The sequence below is a fragment of the Syngnathus acus genome, chromosome 6, assembly GCF_901709675.1.
Source record: "Syngnathus acus chromosome 6, fSynAcu1.2, whole genome shotgun sequence".
NCBI lineage: Eukaryota > Metazoa > Chordata > Actinopteri > Syngnathiformes > Syngnathidae > Syngnathus > Syngnathus acus.
The window spans coordinates 16,840,102-16,861,699 of record NC_051092.1 but is presented as its reverse complement, the minus strand read 5'-3'; the positions used below and the strand labels follow the sequence as shown (position 1 = coordinate 16,861,699).

At 46.1% G+C, this 21,598-nt stretch overlaps 2 protein-coding genes across 7 annotated transcripts in view; one reads left to right on the top strand and one right to left on the bottom strand.

Annotated features, from left to right (window-relative positions):
* znf276 (zinc finger protein 276) overlaps window positions 1–21,598 on the top strand; it is a 90,996-nt gene that overhangs the window by 32,589 nt on the left and 36,809 nt on the right. For 4 of the 6 annotated variants that reach the window (XM_037253595.1, XM_037253592.1, XM_037253593.1 and 1 more), the window contains 2 exons: window positions 11,027–11,149; window positions 16,367–16,442. In XM_037253595.1, the coding sequence (XP_037109490.1) occupies window positions 11,027–11,149; window positions 16,367–16,442 (199 nt within the window). The remainder of the gene's footprint in view (window positions 1–11,026; window positions 11,150–16,366; window positions 16,443–21,598) is intronic. The other 2 variants (XM_037253597.1, XM_037253596.1) reach the window with 1 other exon arrangement.
* The window catches only part of LOC119124049, a 793,622-nt gene that overhangs the window by 752,344 nt on the left and 19,680 nt on the right, over window positions 1–21,598 (bottom strand). The window lies entirely within an intron of this gene.

Sequence of the window (21,598 nt, the reverse complement as noted above, 5' to 3'; positions counted from 1 at the left end):
GAGCTAGCAGGATACACCACACAGCGTCATGACAGGTCTGAGAACTCCGGCAAGAGCAAGGGGGGGGGGCTCTGTATGTACGTCAATAACAACTGGTGTACTAATATGGTGACTGTAGACAGTCACTGCTGCCCGGACCTGGAGTACGTGACTATTAAATGCAGGCCCTTTTACCTCCCTCGTGAATTTACCGTAGTCATGACGACTGTTGTTTACATACCTCCGGAGGCTAATGCTAAGCTAGCTATCGGACTATTACATGGCAGTATTAGCAGCCAGCTGAGCAGATATCCTGACGCAGTCCACATCATGGCAGGGGACTTTAATCATGTAGATTTGAAAGCAGCACTCCCTAGTTTCCATCAGCATGTTAAATGTGCCACTAGAGGAGTTAACACTCTGGACAAGGTCTACTCCAACATCAAGCTAGGCTACAGGGCAAAACAGCTACCTCACCTGGGCCAGTCTGACCATATGTCACTGCTATTAATCCCGGCATATACCACCATCAGGAAATCAGCTCCTATCATCACTAAAACTGTTAAAACCTGGCCTGATGACGCCTCTCAGCAGTTGCAGGACTGCTTCGACAGGACTAACTGGGACATCTTCGAACACCGGGACTTGAACGTGTTCACAGACAGTGTTCTGTGTTATATCAAGCACTGCACAGACACTGTCACAGTGGACAAACCTATACGGATATACCCCAACCAGAAGCCCTGGATGACCCGGGAGGTCCTTCGGCTGCTGGAGGAGAGGGACACCGCCCTGTCCCTCAGGTCTGAGGACGGGGCTCTCTACAGCACAGCCAGAGCCAACCTGAGGAGAGACATCAGAGAGGCCCAGCTTGCCTACAAGAAGAGGATTGAGGATCACCTGGACAGCAACAACAGCAAGCAGGTGTGGCAGGGAGTCCAGCATCTCACCAACTACAGAACCACCATCGGAGCTGCTGAAGGGGACGCCTCACTGGCAGAGGTCCTCAATACCTTCTTTGCCCGGTTCGAGTCCGAGCCACCTGAAGCGGCCACATCACATCCCACAGACCGCAGCAGCTTCACCCTCACAGTGAAGGAGCACGAGGTGAGGCGCACGCTGCGGACCATCAACACGAGGAAGGCTGCGGGTCCTGACGGCGTCACTGGGCGTGTCCAGAAGGACTGCGCAGATCAGCTGGCTGGAGTCTTCACAAAGATTTTCAACCAGTCCCTTACCGAGTCCACCGTCCCATCCTGTTTAAAATCCTCCACTATAGTCCCCCTGCCCAAGAAACGCCACATCACCAGCCTCAATGACTACCGGCCAGTCGCACTCACCCCGGTGGTCATGAAGTGCTTTGAAAATCTGGTACGGGGTCACATCACAGCACTCCTGTTCAGAGGTTTTGACCCCCACCAGTTTGCCTACAGGGCAAATAGATCCACAGAGGACGCAGTAGCTACAGCCCTCCACGCTGCACTGTCCCACCTGGAGCAGCCGGGGAGCTATGTGTGGATGCTCTTCGTGGACTTTAGCTCTGCTTTTAACACCATCCTCCCCCACAGACTGGTGGACATACTGGAGGGCCTGGGACTTCCACATAATACTTGCAGGTGGATTAAGAGCTTCCTGACGGGTCGCAGCCAGAGGGTGAAAGTGGGCCGTCATACATCCACACCTCTCAGTCTTGGTACCGGCTCCCCACAGGGCTGCGTACTGAGCCCACTGCTTTACACGCTCTACACACATGCATGCACCCCCGCCCAACGCAGCAACACCATCGTGAAATTTGCGGATGACACAACCGTGGTGGGGCTCATCTCAAAGGGGGATGAGTCTGCCTACAGGGACGAAGTGGTCCAGCTATCGGAGTGGTGCGGAGAGAACAATCTGCTCCTAAACACGGCTAAAACCCAAGAACTGGTCATTGATTGTAGGAGGAAAAATAAAACGGACATTCCACCACTCATCATCGACGGGGTCTGTGTGAAGAGGGTGTCCTCCTTCCGCTACCTGGGAGTCCACATCGAGGAGGACTTCACCTGGGGCGTGAACACCTCTGAGCTGCTTAAAAAGGCCCAACAGAGACTCTACTTTTTAAGGGTGCTGAGGAGGCACAGCATTACACGGAGACTGCTGGTGTCCTTCTATCGCTGCTCCATAGAAAGCACTTTAACGTACTGTATATGTGTTTGGTACTCCAGCTGCACTGCTGCTCAGAGGAAAAAGCTCCAAGGGGTCATCAACACAGCACAGAAGATCATTGGCTGCCCTCTCCCCACACTGGAAGACCTACACAGAACCCGCTGTCTCAAAAAAACACAGAACATTCTGAAGGACACTTCCCACCCTGGCCACTCCCTTTTCGAACTGTTGCCATCAGGCAGACGCTACAGATTAATTAGGTCGAGGACTAGCAGATTCGCCAACAGTTTTTACCCTACAGCGGTAGTCACATTGAATGCAGCTAAACGTAAATGATTATGTCTGTGTATGTTCTTCTGTGGGTTTTTAGCTTGTTTTTTTAATCTTTTTATTCTATTTATTCTATATATTTTTTATCGCATGCGCGGATCGGTTGGCACTTTTTAAATTTCGTTGTACATGTGACAATGACAATAAAGATCTATTCTATTCTATTCTATTCACAAATTTTAAAAATTCAAAAATTCGTGTAGCAAGGGATTACTGTAATCTGAACTGCAACTGCGGTGCATAAGCGGCGGTGTTTTACATAAAGGACAAAGGATTCGATCACGGGATTTAATGACTTGGCGTGACAGGGATTGTTTGATAAAATTGTTGTTTATTATTATATGGGCCTGTGAAGTGGAACCGCCGTCAGCGGCGCGCACCCGGCATTGTTGACATAAAGGGACGATCGTTGGATTTAATGATTTGGAGTGACACAGATGGTTTGATAATAATATTGCTTATACTATAATAGTTATTTGACATATAATTTATCGTTATATGTCTGTTCTTGGTGTTGGATTTTGTCAAATAAATTTCCCCCAAAATGCGACTTGTACTTCGGAGAGATTTATATATGTTTTTTTTCACGTTATTGTGCATTTTATGGCTAATCCAACGTATATTCCGGAGCGACTTTTAGTCCGAAAAATACGGTACTGTGTCCTCCTAAAGCAATTTAATAAATTATATTTATCATCTACATGTGTTTATGATACACATATCAAGGGGGGAAATTCATCTTGCTTGCAGATGTTTTACAGTACATTTGATTGTTCCTTCCATTTATCAAGTTTAGTGCCTGGCAATGTCATCTTCTGTCAGCTCCTGCTTGTTGTTTGTCTTGTCTGTAAATTGCATCATAGATATCAGAAATACATATCTGTACAAATTGGACTGTTCTATGAACCAAACATATACCTGAAATTTGTAGCGTGATTTCACACTCTTCTTGCTGCTGATTCAAATTTACACATCTAGTGGGATGTCATTCCTCTGAAGCAGGAGGCTAAAAATATGTATGCCACCAGACATCAACAAAAATAGTTAAAGGCCACAAAAGTGATTTCTTAATATGTATCATACAGAATTAACAAAATAGGTGAATAAAACGATAAGTGGCTCCAATTAAAATAATATTCTGAAAGAATGCACAAGCCTTTGTAGCTTGGCCTGAGGAGGGGACCGAGGCGGTCCGATCCCTTGCTACAGAAGCTGGCTCTAGGGATGTGGAATGTCACCTCTCTGGAGGGAAAGGAGCCCGAGCAAGTGTGCGAGGCAGAAAAGTTCCAACTAGACATGCCCCCACACACATCTTGGGTTCTGGTTACCAGTCTTCTCGAGACTTGGACTCTCTTCTAATCTGGATTTGCCCGCGGTAAAAGGTACCGAGCAGGAGTGGGCATACTTATAGCCCCGCAGCTGGGCGCCTATACATTGGGGTTCACCCCAGGGAACGAGAGGGTAGCCTCCCTCCATCTCTCTCCCTGACTGTTGTTTGTGTCTATGCACCAAACAGCAGTTCAGAGTACCCACCCTTTTTGGAGTCTTTGGAAGAAGTGCACCGTTAACACAGTGGAAACGGGGTGCCGCTGACCAACTCGGGACGTCGTGGTTCGGTGGGGAGAATTCCACTGACACACCTACCATATTGGAAGCAGAGCCTGGTGACTCTGAGGTGGGCTCTCCCATCTCTGGGGTTGAAGTCACCGTGGTAGTTAATAAGCTCCTCGGTGGCAAGGCCTGGGGGTGGATGAGATCTGCCCGGAGCTCATAAAGGTTCCGGGTGTGGGGCTCTACTGGCTGACACACTTCTACAGCATTGCGTGGACAGCGGGCACAGTGCCTCTGGATTGGCAGACTGGGGTGGTTCTTTTTAAGGAGGGGGGACCGGATGGTTTGTTCCAACTACAGAGGAATCACACTCCTCAGCCACCCTATTCAGGGGTGCTGGTGGAGAGCAGGGTTCATCGGGAGGTCGAATCTCGGATTCAGGAGGAGCAGTGTGGTTTTCGTCCTGGCCGTGGAACAATGGAAAAGCTCTATACCCTTGGCAGGATCCTCGAGGGTGCATGGGAGTTCGCTCAACCAGTCCACGTTTTCCGGACCTGGAGGAGGCGGTCGACCTTGTCCCTCGGAGAGTTCTGCGGGGGGTGCTTCGGCAGTACTGAACCCTCAGGGTGGGTCGGTCCCTGTACCACCAATGTCAGAGTTTGGTCTGCATTTCCGGCAATAAATCGGATTTGTTTCCAGTGAGGGTTGGACTCCGCCAAGGCTGCCCTTTGTCACCGATTTTGTTCATAACTTTTTCTAAGCGCAGCCGAGGGATTGAGGGTTACCGCTTTGGTGACTGTCAGGTCTAAGCACCATCAGATATTTATTTAAACACTAAAACAGAGAAGAGAAGACAACCAGTAATTGCTTTACTTGCAAGGAGAACGACAGAGAGCTCAGTGACATTCTCTACCAGTTCTGAAGTTCCCTGTTTCGCCTCCTCTCTTTTTATTCTGTTAGAATGCCAAGGTTACATAGGTGTTGCTACACTAAGGGGTTGGGGAAATTGCAGCAGTAGCAATGCTGTTCAGCGAACATTGCAATAAATGGATTGTTGTTCAAGCAGACACGAGCCGTGTCCTTTCTGTCACCCCGGCTGTGACCCCGACAGTCGGGGTCCGGTTCCTGTTTTGTTCCTCCTCCGCTGGTGGACACCTCCTCAGCTGACTGACACCTTCTGGGCTGTGGTTAGTGAGTCATCTTGAAGCTGCTGAGTGCTGTTTTCCTGTGGAACAATGCAACTAGACTTTCTTTTGCTAAGTTTCTTTTCTTGCCAAGCTATCTAGCACAACACACAATAATATTGAGTAAATATGGGATAACTTATATACAATTACTTCAACAGTGACCTTAGCATTGCATCTCTGCTTTTTGCAGATGGTGTGGTGCTTTTGGCTTCTTCAAGCCGTGATCTCCTGCTCTCATTGGAGCGGTTCGCAGCCGAATGTGAATCGGTCGAGATGAAAATCAGCACCTCCAAATTAGACCATGGGTGTGCTGGAGAGACTGTCTCTCAGCTGGCCTGGGAACGCCTTGGGGTCCCCTGGGATGAACTGGACAAAGTGGCTGGGTAGAGGGAAGTCTGGGCTTCCCTCCTAAACCTGCTGCCCCCGCAACCTAACCCTGGATAAGCGGTAGAGGGAGGGAGGGGAGAGGAGGGCATGAATAAATGGATGGATGGACAGACGGACAGTAAACTGACCTGGTTTAAGAAATCTCTCTAAGACCCTTAAAACATGTGGTAGCCACCTTGTCCTCTTAACCCCACTAGCCTTCAGCACATTTATGCCCAAATCAGCTCCAATGGCAATGAGCTCTCTCATTGACTTTTAAATGAAATGAAATCTAAACGGTCGTACAATTGCCCATCATTGGATTGTCCCTCAACATAGCTAATTTAAATCTGAAAACAGTCAGATGATAAATGGGAATACATCTCGACTTTGCACGGATCTTCAACCGTTCCCTGGAGCTGTGTGAGGTTCCCTCGTGCTTCAAGAGCTCCACCATTGTACCGGTGGTCAAGAAGCCTGCCATCACAGGTTTGAATGATTACAGACCTGTCGTCCTGACATCTGTGGTCATGAAATCCTTTGAGAGGTTGGTGGCGAACCACCTGAAGGACATTACGGGCCCCCTGCTCGACCCCATGCAGTTTGTCTACCGGGCAAACAGGTTGGTGGATGATGCGGTCAACATGGGACTGCACTACATCCTGCAACACCTTACTGACCAACAGGAGACAGCATGTGAGGCTGGGGACCATCACATCAGACACCCGGACCACCAACACTGGTGCCCCCCAGGGATGCGTCCTCTCCCCATTGCTCTTCTCTCTCTACACCAATGATTGCTCCTCAGGCGACTCTTCTGTGAAGCTCCTGAAATATGCGGACGACACCACTCTCATCGGACTGATCCGGGACGGTGACGAGACTGCGTACAGACAGAAGGTGAAGCGGCTGGTCCATTGGTGCAGCCAAAACCACCTGGAGCTGAACCCGCTCAAGACCGTGGAGATGACAGTGGACTTCAGGAGAGACCCTCACCACTTCCACCTCTCACTAGCCTCACTAATGCTATTCCCTCCCCTGACACCTTCAAGTTCCTGGGATCCACAATCTCTCGGGACCTGAAATGGACCGGCCACATAGACGCTGCCCGGAAGAAGGCCCAGCAGAGGCTGTATTTTCTCAGAAAGCTCAGGAAATTCAACTTGCCACAGGAGCTGCTGAAGACCTTCTATACTGCCATCATCCAGTCTATCCGCTGCACCTCCATTACTGTCTGGTTTGGATCGGCCACCAAACAAGACAAGCACAGACTGCAACGGACAATCAGGACTGCAGAAAAGATAATCTGGACCAACCTCCCATCTATCCAAGACTTGTACCTGTCGAGGACCAGGAAACATGTAAGTAACATCTCTACAGACCCTTCTCACCCAGGTCACACTCTGTTCGAACTACTCCCCTCCGGACAACGTTACAGAGTGCTGTACGCCAAAACCAGCAAACACAGCATCTTCCCCCAGGCTGTCGCTCTGATGAACTCACACCACTCATAGAGTCTCAGAGTCATTACTGTGCAATAACATCCTGCTCTCGACACTTTATCTTTGAATTTTCTATAATTCAGGGGTGTCAAACTCATTTCACATTGTGGGCCACATGCGGCCTCGGTAGATGTCAAGTGGGCCGGACTGTTAAAATTATACCATAGTCTGCTATAAATAACCAAAATATCATGTCTTTCCTTTTTTTTAGTGTAAAGAAGCACAAGAACATTAGGAAAATGTTGACATTTAATGAACATTCGTTTTACAAAACATTTCATGAAACACCTCAGATTTCCTTACACAGTCTAAAATATCTTCGGTTGTTGTGGTGTCCATCATTGGCGCCAACTCGAGAAACTCTTCAGTAACAGTCGATGTCTCATCAACTCCACGAATAAATAAGGCCAGTTGTGCCACGCCTGTGATGTCAGTGCTCTCGTCAATTGCAACGGAAAATGCAATAAATGACTTGACTCTGTTTTAATTGGCTGTCTAAATCTGCTGATAGGTCCGAAACCCTCTCTGCTATAGTATACCTCGTCAGGCTAATATTAGCAAAAGCTTGTCGTTTCTCGGGACATACAAGTTCAGCCGCCTTCATCATGCATCGTTTAACAAAGTTACCATCGGAATACGGCATTGATGCAAATGCTATTTCGCTGGCAATTAGTTTGCTGGCTTTTACCGCTGCTTCACTGACTTGTCTGCTCTGGATGAAAGTTGACTGCTGTTTCCTCAGACCCGCCTGCAATTCGTTGATCTTATCTCTTCTCACTTGTCCTTGCAAGCTGTCATATTTTTCGCTGTGAAGAGTCTCGTAGTGGCGTTGAATATTATATTCCTTCAATACTGAAACTTGTTGCAAACACACCAAGCACAAAGGTTTTCCGTGCATTTCTATAAATAAATAGGACGTGGTCCATTTTTCATTGAAAATTCTACACTCCGTATCTACTTTTCTCCGTTTGGATAATGACATTTTGGTTAATGAGGGTGTAGGGGAGGGGTAGAGACCAGGGTAGAAACAACGTCGTAACAAGCAGCAATTGGTGCATTGCTACCGTCTGCTCTGTTGTGTCTGTCTTCTTTGATCAAAACAATGTTGTCTTCTACTCTGATCAAAACAGTGTGCCCCATAGCGGATAATCCATGAATTGCATATTATTAGACTTAGACTTAGACAGAACTTTATTGTCATTTTGTCAACACTAGGTGTGTACAAAACGAAATTTCGTTGCATACGGCTTTCAACAATGTAGAGGTATTTCGGCTGGTTAAGAAGTGACATTCTATATAAAAATATGAAATAAGATAATTATAAAGTACAAAGTGCAGCAGTGATAAAGTATGTAAACAGTGCAGGAGACAAAAGCAGTATTTACAAGTGTGCAGAGGAATGCTACGTTTGAATGTTCAACAGTCTGACGACAGCAGGGAAAAAACTATTGCAGAACCTGGTGGACCTGCAGCGGATGCTGCGAAACCTCTTCCCAGAGGGCAGCAGGGAGAACAGTCCATGGTGGGGGTGTGATGGGTCACTGATAATATTTCGGGCTCGGGACACGCAGCGCTGGGATAATATTAAAAATATTAATTCCGTGTCTTTTATGCATTTTTTACTTTTAAATTATCCTGCGGGCCTGATCGAACGCGGGCCTGATCAAACCCCCTTGCGGGCTGGTTCCGGCCCGCGGGTCGTATGTTTGACACCCCTGGCATATATTACGTGTACCCTGTGTCCTCTCTGCATCCATTGCAGCCTGGTCATCCTGAAAGAGGGATCCTCCCAATTGTGGTCTCTTCTCAAGGTTTCTCATTTCCACTAGTAGGAGTTTTGAGTTTGAGACGCAGAGTATAAAGCATTTGCCAGCAGAGGAGCTCAAAGAAAGCAACCACCTTTACAAGAGACTTTGCAGAAGTGAGATGTCTTCGGACAATCCACGAGCAATAAAATTCATTAGTTTGATTGCAGAGTATATCGCTCTTGACGATCAACCAGTCATGTGTGGATGATGTGGGCTTTAGGTGTCTTTTGAGTGAACTCAAGCCACGGTATGAAATACCTTGCCACATGACAGACCGTGTTTTACCAAAGGTGCACGAGAATGTAAAAAGGCACATTACTGACTTGCTACAAGGAGTTTCTGCCCTTACGTAGCTTCACTACGGATATATGGACATCTAGTGTTAGCCCTGTGTCGCTGATCAGTTTGACAGCACAGTGGATTGACGATAATTTCACCCCACGAACGTTCTATGTGCAAGTCAGCTGCGCGGCTCTCACACAAGTCAGGCTATATTGACTGTATTTGACGATGTGCTGAAAGTGTGGGCGATACCCAAAACTACAGTTCATGTTGTGTTACGCGTAAATATGATTATGGCAATTACTGACAGTGCCCTCCCAAGCCTCCCGTGTGTTGCACACACATTGCAACTCGTTGTGCATGAAGGTGTTTTGGCACAAAGAAGCGTGGCTGATGCTGACGCAGTGGCACAAAGAAACATTGGGCACTTTAAACACGCTGCGTTAGCCTATTTCCGCTTCGAAGAAATACAGATGCAGCTGAACCAACCACTGAAACGGCTACAGCAGGATGTACAAACGAGATGTAAAAGCACGTTCGACATGCTTCAATCTTTGTATGAGCAGAGGAGGGTTTTAGGGATTTACGGTGCTGAGTACGACCTACCAGACAACTTCACAGCTTACCAGTGGGCTCTCGTGAAGAAGACTATTGCTGTTCTCGCCCCATTTGAGGAACTGACCAGAAAAGTTAGCTCCCACAATTCATTGGCCTCAGATGTCATTTCTGTCACAACTGTCCTCCAGGGGGCACGGTGCGATACCAAGGGGGGCGCGTGTGACACTAGGGAACATGCTTTTCTTTTGGCTGTACTATAAAGGGTAATTAGACATCCACTGCAGTAGGTGGGAGTGGCGGTATCACTGGAAGAGTATTCACTCTACAGTGTAGAGCGCACGCAACATACGCACACACAGCACAGAGCAGGCAATAAAAAGTGCAGTGGGACACCATGGAAAAATATTGAACAGAGTTGAAAAGAACGGCGGAGAGAGACAGAGATAAGCGAATTGAGAGTTACATGAAAGCTAAGACAAGGAAATATGACGAAGCGTACGTAGCGCTCGGCTTCAGTGTGACTACGATGGGAGACGAGGAAAGACCGGTGTGTTTACTGTGCCTTACAATGTTGGCAGTGGACAGTATGAAGCCAAATAAATTAAGGCGGCACTTATAAAGTCACTGCACCCCAATCCAGCTGATAAGATGCCAAAGGGTTTTTCAGCGAAAACGGGCAGAATATTGTGAACAATCATCCCACTTTGTGAATGCTACTTAAGTCAATCGGCAAGCACTGTATGCATCATATAAAACAGCGTACCAAATTGCTCAGTGCAAAAAAAAAACCACACACCATTGCAGAAGAGCTGATACTACCTGCAGCCGTGGATATGGTCTCCGTCATGGTGCCTCATTTTGATTAAAAAAACTGCACAAATTGTTTTATTCATTTTTTGTTTTGTAGGTTAAAATGTTTTATGTATTGTGCTCCTGAGATAATGTTGCTGATTACTTTGAAATTAATATTATTTATTGCTGTTATTTAATTTAATATTATATATGTTTATTATTATTCTATTGTATTTTTTCAGCATAAAATGGCAGTTGGTCAAGAATGTTTATAGTTTGAATAATTATAATCTATTTTTTAATTTCAGGCAAAGTGATGCACTTTGAATCTGTTCTGTTACAGACTAAAATTTTTTATTAATGTTATTCTTTATTTTAAACTGATCTTTCTTTTGTATTTATTTTTGTTTTTTCCTTAATGTTAATAACATGGGGGGGATGCGAAATGTTTTCTTCTCCCTGGGGGGGGGGGGGGGGGGGGGGGGCATCACAGAAAATAATTGAGAAGCACTGTGTTAACCAGAGAGGCAGAAGAGGACCATGACATCAAAACTATAAAGGGGACCTTGACTGCAGCTGTTAGGAGGCAATTTATTGATGCACAGAGAAATTCCCTGTACAGCATCTCAAATTTGCTTGAACCGAGGTAACGTTTGTCATATGTTTTGATACTTTGTGTATTGTAATCATTTTTACTCAAATTTAATTATTAATCAATAATCATGGCATGTTTTCCACCAATATAGTAACAGTGCCAATTAGTACATTGCAATAAGTAAATTCTACTCATATTGCTTATATTACTGCAGTTGAGTTGGAGACCTACATGGAAGAAGCTACAATTTCTCGAGAAGAAAATCCATTGCAGTAGTGGGCAGTCAATAAAATGCGTTAACCTACTTTGGTCAAAATGTCACAAAAGTTTCTTTCAGCACCTTCTAGCAGTGTGGATAGCGAAAGTGTCACACATTGTAGATGAAAAACGAAACAGATTAACTGTGGATACTGCAGAAATTCTGCTTTTTTTGAAAAAGAACCTTCCACTTACATTTTCCAAGTAGGCATTGTAGTAGCTAACAGATAATATTGAACAAACAAGGTCATGCAGTTCTCAAACTTAACCCGCTCATATAAATGTCCAATATAACCCGCTCCAATGTCATTTTTTTATAAATTTTTTTTGCTGGTTATCTTCAACCAAAAAATGTAAGTTATTTATGTCGAAGAGGTGTTCTTAATATATTTTTATACTTTTTGAAGTATTTGAAAGTAATAGAAAAGTAAGCCATTTTATGTTGACTGTTAAACAACTGTTAAAAAGGTTTTCAACTGTAACCTTTGCTGCTTGTTGAATTGGAAAATAAAAATAACATTTAAGTAGGGTTGATATATTTTTTGTATTTTCGACAATGCAACTCATACTCATATCGGTACTCTGTATCGGCAAGTACTGTAATCAAAGTATGGGCATGGGCATTGGGATGTACATTCTCGACCTCCATGTGTCCACTGGTGCACTGGTCTTCCTCTCAGTAAGATGAAGCAACATATCCCAATGATGCATTCTTTTGTACCGACATCTGTGTCTTTGTCGATCAAAATTGCCATATACGTCACCATTCTTCAGATGAGCGTGTGTGTTTTGGATCATAAGCAGATCCTTTCTTCACACTTTGGTAGAGGTTAACCTTGGTCTGATTAGTTCAAAAAGCTTTGTACCAAAACCTTTGTGGCCCATCTATGTACTTATTTGAAAAGTCCAATCTTCTCTTTGCTGATGACTGGTTTCCATCTTGTCGTATGGCCTGTATATATTATTCTCTCAAAGTCTTCGAACAGTGGCTTGTGTTACTTTCACCTAAGCCCTGTGGAGGTGTTGTCGCTGACTGTTGTCTGGGTCTTTGTTCACAGCTTTTACAATGTTACCATCTTCAATTACTGTTGATACCCTTGACTGACATGTTCAATGTCGGTTGCTGAGTACACCAGTAGTTTCTGTCTTTTTCAGGATATTCCAAATTGTCGTATTGGCTATGCCCAATGTTTGTACGTTAGCTCTGATCGTTTTCCCTCTCTCAGCTTCAAAATGGTTTCATTTTCTCCCATACCTCTCCGGTTTTCATGTTTGCTTAACAGCAGATGCAGTTTTCACAGGTGAAATCCAGAGACAAAAAGCACTATCTAATGCTTGACCAATCAGTAAATGCAAAAGGCAATGCCTGACCAACTAACCAATTAGAAACACCCATCAATCACGTGTTCCAGTACTTTTGGTCTCTTGTGTCTTTTTAAAATAAAGATGCTCTGTCTTGAGTTGTATAACACATCTAGTGTTATACATAAAAAATCATAAAATTCATAAAAAGTACCCCTGCCTCCAATACATTCAATCATAGTACCGTATTGGCCCAAATATAAAACGACCCAAATTATAAGACGACCCGCTCTTTTTCAAGACTGAAGTTTGGACAAAAGTATTTTTTAACACCAAATTTAATTTTTATACAGAAAATAATTACAGTCCATCTGCCAGGGCTGTGGACTCGGTCGGATTTTTGCTCCGAGTCCGAGTCCGGCCTCTTGACCACGAGTCCGAGTCCGGCTGTCCATTTTTTTCTGTTAATTCATGTGACTGCTTAGTCTTTATTCAAGGCTAATTTAGATCAAAATCTAAATAATTACAACAGTTTTGTGATGGCTTTGTCTTTATTAAACATATAAACGAATACAATAAACAGATACTTTCAAGTTTTAATCATTAATTACACCATTATAGCTCAGACATTTATCTAAACACAAATAATTAGTGACGACCCCACAACTATCGAAACACATCAATGATATAAGCTGGGTGACATAATCGTCCTTGACATTGGTACATAATGTAAACATTAGCCTAAGTGCAACTCAACGTGGCCGCATTGATCGTAACTTACGCTCCGTTTCCCCCCCAAATCTAGAGGCAAAACATTGTTCTCTCGCTACTCCCGGGTTCTTCCATCTTGGCTGCGCGCGGGGCATTGTGGGTCTTGTACGTGCACGCACGCAGGCAGGCAGGCGCGGGCGCGCACGCAACAACTAAATTTGTCTTCATAACAAGCAAGCAGGGCTGTGGACAGTATTCCTACGCGCATTCTCAGCAGCATGATGAAAATAAAATTCAATAACGTCACTGAGGCATATTTTAACGAACTCCACTTCATTGTATGGCTTTTTAGCCCGTGCAATGTTCCAAGCCAGTTGAAACAATTCAAGTGTGACAGTCTCTGAGTGCTTCGTAATTTTTTTGAAAAACTGTACCTATTTTCCTGCCTGACTTTTCAAAGTCTCCAAACTTGTGCTTGCGAAATTCAGTCCCTTTTGCAAAGTCCTTATCGATATTGGCATGAAGTGAGCTGAAGTGGCGCTGACCATTTGAAGCTTTTAAATGCGCCAATGACGTCCGACATATCAGGCAGAATGGCTTGCCATAGCGTTCAACAAAAAACAACTTTAACTCTTTTAAAAACGTCCTGTGTTCATCGTCATATATTCGTTTAGCTGTGCATTTTTTCCTTGCCATTTTGGCAAGCGTCTTGGCAGCTTTTCTGGACCTAATGGGCCCCCGTAGTCACAGTCGCCATTCATTAAAAAGCCAGCAAAACCAATCGCTCTGTTTGTCCCTCCTCCTTTGCGGGATTTCCCCTCACGCGCATGCGCGTTTGACCAAAAACCATATTGAACTCAAGCGAAGCAAATACGCACGAAAAATAAACACAAATGTTGATATGAACGTATTTTTTTTATTGTCTGACTCGGTGGACTCGGTCAAAAGCAGCACCGAGTCCGAGTCCGGCAAAAATGACCGAGTCCGACCGAGTCCGAGTCCCCGAGTCCGAGTCCACAGCCCTGATTATAACAATATATTCGAGAGAAAAAGCATGTTATTTTGCCTCATTCAAATCATGCAAAAACTGTCTATCACATCTAATCACATTCGTAAATGATGGGCTTCACTTCAGGTTTTTGAAATGTAAATAAACCAATCTACTGTGATAAAACAACAAAATTGCAATAACTGCATTAACCATCAAAGTGAAGTCTAACTGTAACTGTAGTCTTGAAACAAATCTGAATAAGGAAAAACATTGCAATAAAATAATGCAAACTGGTTTAAACTTGGCGGCTCGGTGGTGCACTGGCTAGCACGTCCGCCTCACGGTAAGGAGGGTGCGGGTTCGATTCCACCTCCGGCCCTCCCTGTGTGGAGTTTGCATGTTCTCCCCGTGTCCGCGTGGGTTTTCTCCGGGCACTCCGGTTTCCTCCCACATCCCCAAAAACATGCTTGGTAGGCCGATTGTGCGCTCCAAATTGCCCCTAGGTGTGAGTGCGTGTGCGGATGGTTGTTCGTCTCTGTGTGCCCTGCGATTGGCTGGCAACCGGTTCAGGGTGTCCCCCGCCTACTGCCCGATGACAGCTGGGATAGGCTCCAGCAAGCCCGCGACCCCCGTGGGGATACAGCGGTACAGAAAATGGATGGATGGATGGATGGATGGTTTAAACTTGAAAGTAGCTGAGATCTGTCATGTCAGAACAGTACTCCTCACAAACATCCTCTGCCTCGCTGTGCTCAGTGTCACTGTCCTCACTCCCATCCTGTGGCTCCGCTGGCTCCTCCCATAGCACGTCTTCCTGACTGCCGTCCAGGGCATTTGATCTGCAACATTTTTGCTCTTTGGGGAAACTGCATCCCATGCGTGGAGGATCCACTCACAGAGCAAACGTACCGGAGGCTTCTGAATCTTTCTCTCCAAAGTCAGAGGGCAGGCGCTGGGCTAGACTTGTTATGCGTCGCAGCGTTAGTCCGTTACGCCGCATCATTAGTCCGTTACGCCGCATCATTCATTTACACCAGCCGAGGCTTGCTTTGAAGTCAGCGGTGGGTATGTTCTTTGGCTATTTCCACGGCCTTGAGTAGAATCACACCTCTGCTGATTGGCATCCCGTCCTTTCGTTTCTCGTCCACGTACGCGCACACCCTCCTGTCGAGCTCTTGAAAGCAGCCGCTCTGAGGACCACGGAAAGCTTTTCTCTGATTGTGAGCATTTTTTAGGCGATCTTTTTGAGCTCTCCATCTCCGTACATTACACTCTGTGAGACCATATTTCACAGCCGCTTTGCAATTGTTTGAAAACTCTGCCTCATTTATCACCATCATCTTGAAGTTTGCATCATAACTCAGCTGCCGGTTAACCTGGCCGATCTTCGACCTACTTTTCTCCAGATTTTCGCTACGTTTCTCCATTTTCTGTGATCTCTTCTCTTATTTTCTTCTCTTTTCTTTCTTACCGCTATTTTTTATTTTTCTTCTTCGTGCTACCGCTATTTTTATTTTTATTCTTCGTGACGGGTTCGCTTTGGCCTGGGGAGTTAAGTTCAGCATTCGCTTTAAAGATATCTGGTGCCATCTCGCGTTGTGAATGGGTATAATGTCTAGACCCCGAATGTAAGACGACCCCCACTTCTTCAGTCTTATTTCAATGCAAAAAACACCGTCTTATGTTCAAGCCAATAGGGTATATCGTAAATATGAATAATTAACTTTTGCACCACAAAAGCATGAAGACAAAGAAAATGTAGGTAAAAACTTTCTCCGTCTGGCTAAAAGAACTGTAACAATAAAAATGTGTGATCAACAAAATTACTGGGCATGTTTTGTATTTTCTGCAGTAAACACTACAATGTCTTTGGCTTTTGTATGCTGTGAGACACCCACGAATTTACCGACAGCTTGTCATTGCTGTCTTCAGAGTCAAAAGACAAACCCTGGGCCAATGATGTCACGTACGCTTTGGTTAAGAGCTGTTTTGTTTTCTTTTTCCAGGGAGGAGCTGCCCAACATCTACAGGTGTCTGTATCAGGGCTGCACTGCTGTCTATAGAGCTCCAGATGGTTTAAAGGTCAGAACCCTAACTAGGTCCAGCTCTGTGACTGAAATCTAGTTCTACACTGATGCTCACATCCATAAAGGGAAACTATCATCGTCATTTAACCACATGTCGTGTGGATCAATCTTACCAGCTGCTGTGGAATGGAACTGATTGTGCAGTGCGAAACCAATTGGAAGTCGGACAGCCGTTTTTAGAGCTTGTGCCGTTAAACTATCTTTAATCTGAAAATGATAAATTTTCAGATGTGTGATTCAAACCCAAGAAATAATTTGACAGAATTGACGTGAATTTCTTCCATTTCTATGCCTCTAAAAATTGAGAATGTGCAGTGAAATCACCAGAACAAATGTCAGAAACTCAACAAAATTAATTGGCTGCTACCACACACAAAACAATATAAACCACATCCAGTCTGAGAGGCTAACAACCCACTCAGGCGAAATCCACCTTGTTACGACACCGATTAGAAGAAACTGGACTGCCCAAACCAGGATTAGACCTCGGCATGCCCTCGACCAACGAGTATGGATTGACCTTTGCCAGAAGACACGTAATGCCACATAGAAAATTCTAATACTTCTTTGTGCTGGTGCTTTGACTGCTGTCCCTGGAGTTTTCCCGCTACAATGACAATATGGCAGGTCTCTGTGAGCCCAGGTGGCAAGGTGGCAGTGAGACCACTGCTTCATATGGAGCGGCCCTGACACTCGAACGGGCCTTCACGGAGTGGTGCTGGCCTTGTCCAAACACACGCATCAGTCACTCGTCATTTGGAACTCAATTAAGGATCATCTTCTGCCCGCTTACTTGGCAAGATGTCAGTGTAAGAGACATTCCTTTTTATTTTATACCCACATGTAACATTGTGCTAGAGGAGCACTTGAATCTTTGACTGAGCTTTTTTTTTATTACCTTTTGCTGATCTTACATAGAGTTGTAGTGGACTCTTATTTGATAATTTTATTTTGATTTATTTTCACTGTTACGTATTTCGAAGTACCATAAACACTTATTTTGAAGTGCATTAGAGGTGAGATGGCTTTAACCTTATGAGTCACACTTGTAGAATAGGCAGTAGAATTGTTTGCAGGACCTGGTGGTCACACGGCTCTTTACAAGCCCTTTGGAAAGCCCTAGGGAAAGCCCCTTTTGGAAAACCTTTTGGAAAGCCTTTTGGAAAGCCTTTGGAAACCATCAAGAAATCACTAGAAAGCTTGTTAAGGAAAACCACAAGGTCTGCTAGAGCCTTTGAAATTGGAGGAAACGGTCAGTGATCCTCGCTTACGCCCCCACACCGACCCACAGACAAGGACACCGTTTCGACCAACTCCACCATCATTATCCTCACCAATGCCAATGCAACATTCTCCACCTCTTCCAGAGAAAGACCATTGCACCAAATCCCCATTGGCGACAAGACTAATGACAACCGAAAACGCCGGCTTCTCCTCTGCCATTCAAACGACCTCTGAATCACTGGCACCTGGATCCCCCGCAAACAGACCCATCATTGGACCTGGTATAGCCTGGATGGAAAAACCCAAAAATCAATTGACTACGTCAACATCTCTTGCCATTGGCGATTATCCGTCACCAACATAGTCTCCTCCAGCCTCCGTGATCCCACCACGACTTCTCCATACAGACCCTCCATCCCCAGCGAGGGCCGACCTGTCCCGGGGCATCAAGGAAGCGAAAAGGGCGTTCTCTTGCAAGATTACCGCCCACTTCAAGGACAGCAGGGACGCACGGAGCCTTTGGCAGGGCATTCAGACCATCACGGACTACAAGCCCGCGTCGCAGAGCTGTGAGGGCGACGTCCGTCTGCTCAACGATCTTAACCGCTTCTTTGCTCGCTTCGACGCTCAGAACAGCACTTGCCCGCTGAAGACCCCTCCCCCTCCACACGAGCAGCCCCTGTGCCTCTCTGCCGATAGCGTGAGGAGGGCGGTTGCCGCTATCTACACCCGTAAGGCGGCGGGCCCTGACAACATCCCAGGTCGAGCGCTGAAGGACTGCGCTGGGGAGCTGACGGGTGTCTTCACGGACATCTTTAACATTTCCCTGCAGCAGGCCATCGTCCCTTCGTGTTTCAAGGCTGCCACCATCGTACCTGTGCCGAAGAAACCTGCTCTGTCCTGCTTCAATGACTACCGCCCCGTGGCACTGACGCCCATCATCATGAAGTGTTTTGAGCGGTTTGTCATGGAGCACATCAGATCCATTCTCCCCCCCACCATAGACCCCTTCCAGTTTGCGTACCGAGCCAAACGGTCCTCTGAGGATGCCATCTGCTCTGCCCTCCACTCGGCCCTCACCCACCTGGAGAGAAGGGACTCGTATGTGAGATTGCTGTTTGTGGACTTCAGTTCTGCCTTCAACACCATTGTGCCACAACGGCTCATCTGCAAACTCGACAAGCTGGGCCTCAGTACCTACCTCTGCAACTGGCTACTGGACTTCCTCTGTCAGAGGCCTCAGGTGGTACGTATTGGCGACAAAATCTCCGCCAGCATCACGCTGAGCACGGGGGCCCCCCAAGGCTGCGTGCTCAGTCCGCTGCTCTTCACCCTGCTGACGCATGACTGCACTGCAACCTACAGCAACAACCGCATAGTGAAATTTGCTGACGACACGACTCTGGTGGGTCTCATCACCAAGGGCGACGAGACTCAATACAGGTTGGAGGGTGACCTTCTGACCAAGTGGTGCAGGGACAACAATCTCCTGCTGAACGTCAACAAGACCAAGGAGATTGTTGTTGACTTCCGGAAGGGTCACACCCAACACCTGCCGCTGACCATCGACGGTGCTGTGGTGGAGAGAGTGAGCAGCACCTGATTCCTGGGGGTGCACATCAGTGAGGACCTCTTCTGGTCCACTAACACCGCATCACTGGCGAAGAAAGCTCAGCGCCGCCTGTACTTCCTGCGGAAACTCAGGCGAGCAAGTGCTCCTCCGGCCGTCATGACTACATTCTACCGTGGCACCATTGAGAGCGTCCTCTCCAGTTGTATCTCTGTTTGGGGTGGTAGCTGCACTGAATACAACATGAAGGCCCTGCAGCGCATAGTGAACACGGCTGGTAAGATTATTGGTGCTTCACTCCCCTCCCTGAAGGACATTTACACCTCCCATCTCACCCGCAAGGCGACCACGATTGTGAGTGATGTGATTCACCCTGCTCACTCTTTGTTTGATCTTCTGCCCTCTGGGAAGAGGTACAGGAGCCTGCGCTCCCGCACCACAAGACTCACCAACAGCTTCATACTCCAGGCTGTTAGGATCCTGAACTCTCTCCCCCCTTCTGCGTAGCGTCCTGTACTTTTGCGCTATATTCTTACTGTCTGCTGTATGCACACTTGCTCCATTTTTGCTCCTCTTATTTATTATGTTATTTGTTTATTTATTATTTATTCATCACTCTATTTATTCATTGTTTGTGCCTTCTTGTTTTTATTTTTTTGTGTTGTTTACTTGTATGTATATTGTGTACTATGTCTTCTCACCGTAGGATAGTGGGAACGTAATTTCGATTTCTTTGTGTGTCTTGGCATGTGAAGAAATTGACAATAAAGCAGACTTTGACTTTGACTTCACTGCCCTGACTGACGATAACATCGTGGACTAGGAGACTTTCAAACTAAGGGTTAACTCGTCAGCCCAGAATGTATTGAGAATATTAATATCTCTTCCCAAAAAACTATCGATTTCAAAGACGACCCTTGACATCATTGACCACTGCCGAGAGGCCCGTCTCTGTGGTGATATGCTCAGAGGCTGTATGCTGCATGCAAAGCGGCCATTGGAGCTGACAGGGAGGAATATTGGGGGGAAGAGGTTGAACGGCTGGAATCAGCACGGTTAAAACACATCAGACAGGTCTTCATGTTGCACGTGGCGGACTATGCATCAAGACCATCCTCATGAAGGATGCCATTGGAAGCCTCTTGACCACAGAAGCCAACTGCCTTCAAAGAAAGACCACTTCAGCCACCATTATCCTCCAGTCTCCACCAACCCCTGTCTGGTTACTGCTGCCAAGTCAGCCATCCCAAACTCCAACTGCAAAACTGACCCAGTCTCAACCAGCTAGGTCAGAGAAGCAATAAGAACCCTGAAGAATCGCAAGGCACCTGGAATTTGTGCCATCATTTGTGCCATCGTGCTTTTTATCCTCCATAGTCCAGTGGTTCAACCACATCATTAACCACGTGTGGGTGCAGATCAATCAATCAATCAATCAAGATCACCACAAGTGCAGCCGCAGCCATAGAAAAACGAGGAAGGCCCCTTTGGCGCCACCACTCAATGTCCCACAAGACCAAGCTGCACATGTATAATACGGCAATCCTCCCCATTCTCTTGTATGAAGCATAATCCTGGCCTCTTAACAAGACCCTAGCCAAGAGAATTGATGGTATTGTTTCTGAATGTCCTGGTAAGCACAGCAACCTTCTTGGTGGTTAAGTGTTTCGTCTTCGACACCACATTTTGGGCATATTGATTGATTGATTGATTGATTGATTGATTGATGGATTGAATATTTATTGATCCCCAGGGGTGGGGAAATTCAGGCCCCAGCAGTATCCATACCACAGAGTGGGTATACAAAGACACACAGATGGCATGAGCGCAACTCAATAGGCTCTCATAAGGCAGCCACACAACGGCGCCACAAAGAAAGTCAGAAAGTGCACAAGATAAAAGCCATCAAAGCAAAAACAAAGCTAAAAGACAAAGGAAATAAAGTAACAGCGGCCAACCAGCACCCCTCAATACAAGAGAACACCCTAAAACACACAAAATCGCCTCCACGGGGTCCATAGACAGGTGTAAGGGCAGTCCAGTTCAACGGCGCCCAATGGACCGTGGTCGTGAATCGGTGAAAAACATCACAAAGCAGGCAAGCGTGTGAGCAGCGTCCTGGGCACCCAGTCGGGTGCACGTGCAGATGGTCACCACGGGGCTAACATGGCGATGTGGACAAAGTCTGGCCTACATATGGTGTTTTTGTGCTTTTGGTGATTGCAATGTCATGTACTTACATGCACGCACAGTACTTGCACTGCCAGATTAAGTTGAGTTTTACGCAAGCTCAGGATGCAGTTGTACAGCCAAAGCGAAGGCCGTCCAAGTTTTTCCGTTGTTAGTTAGCTATCGAT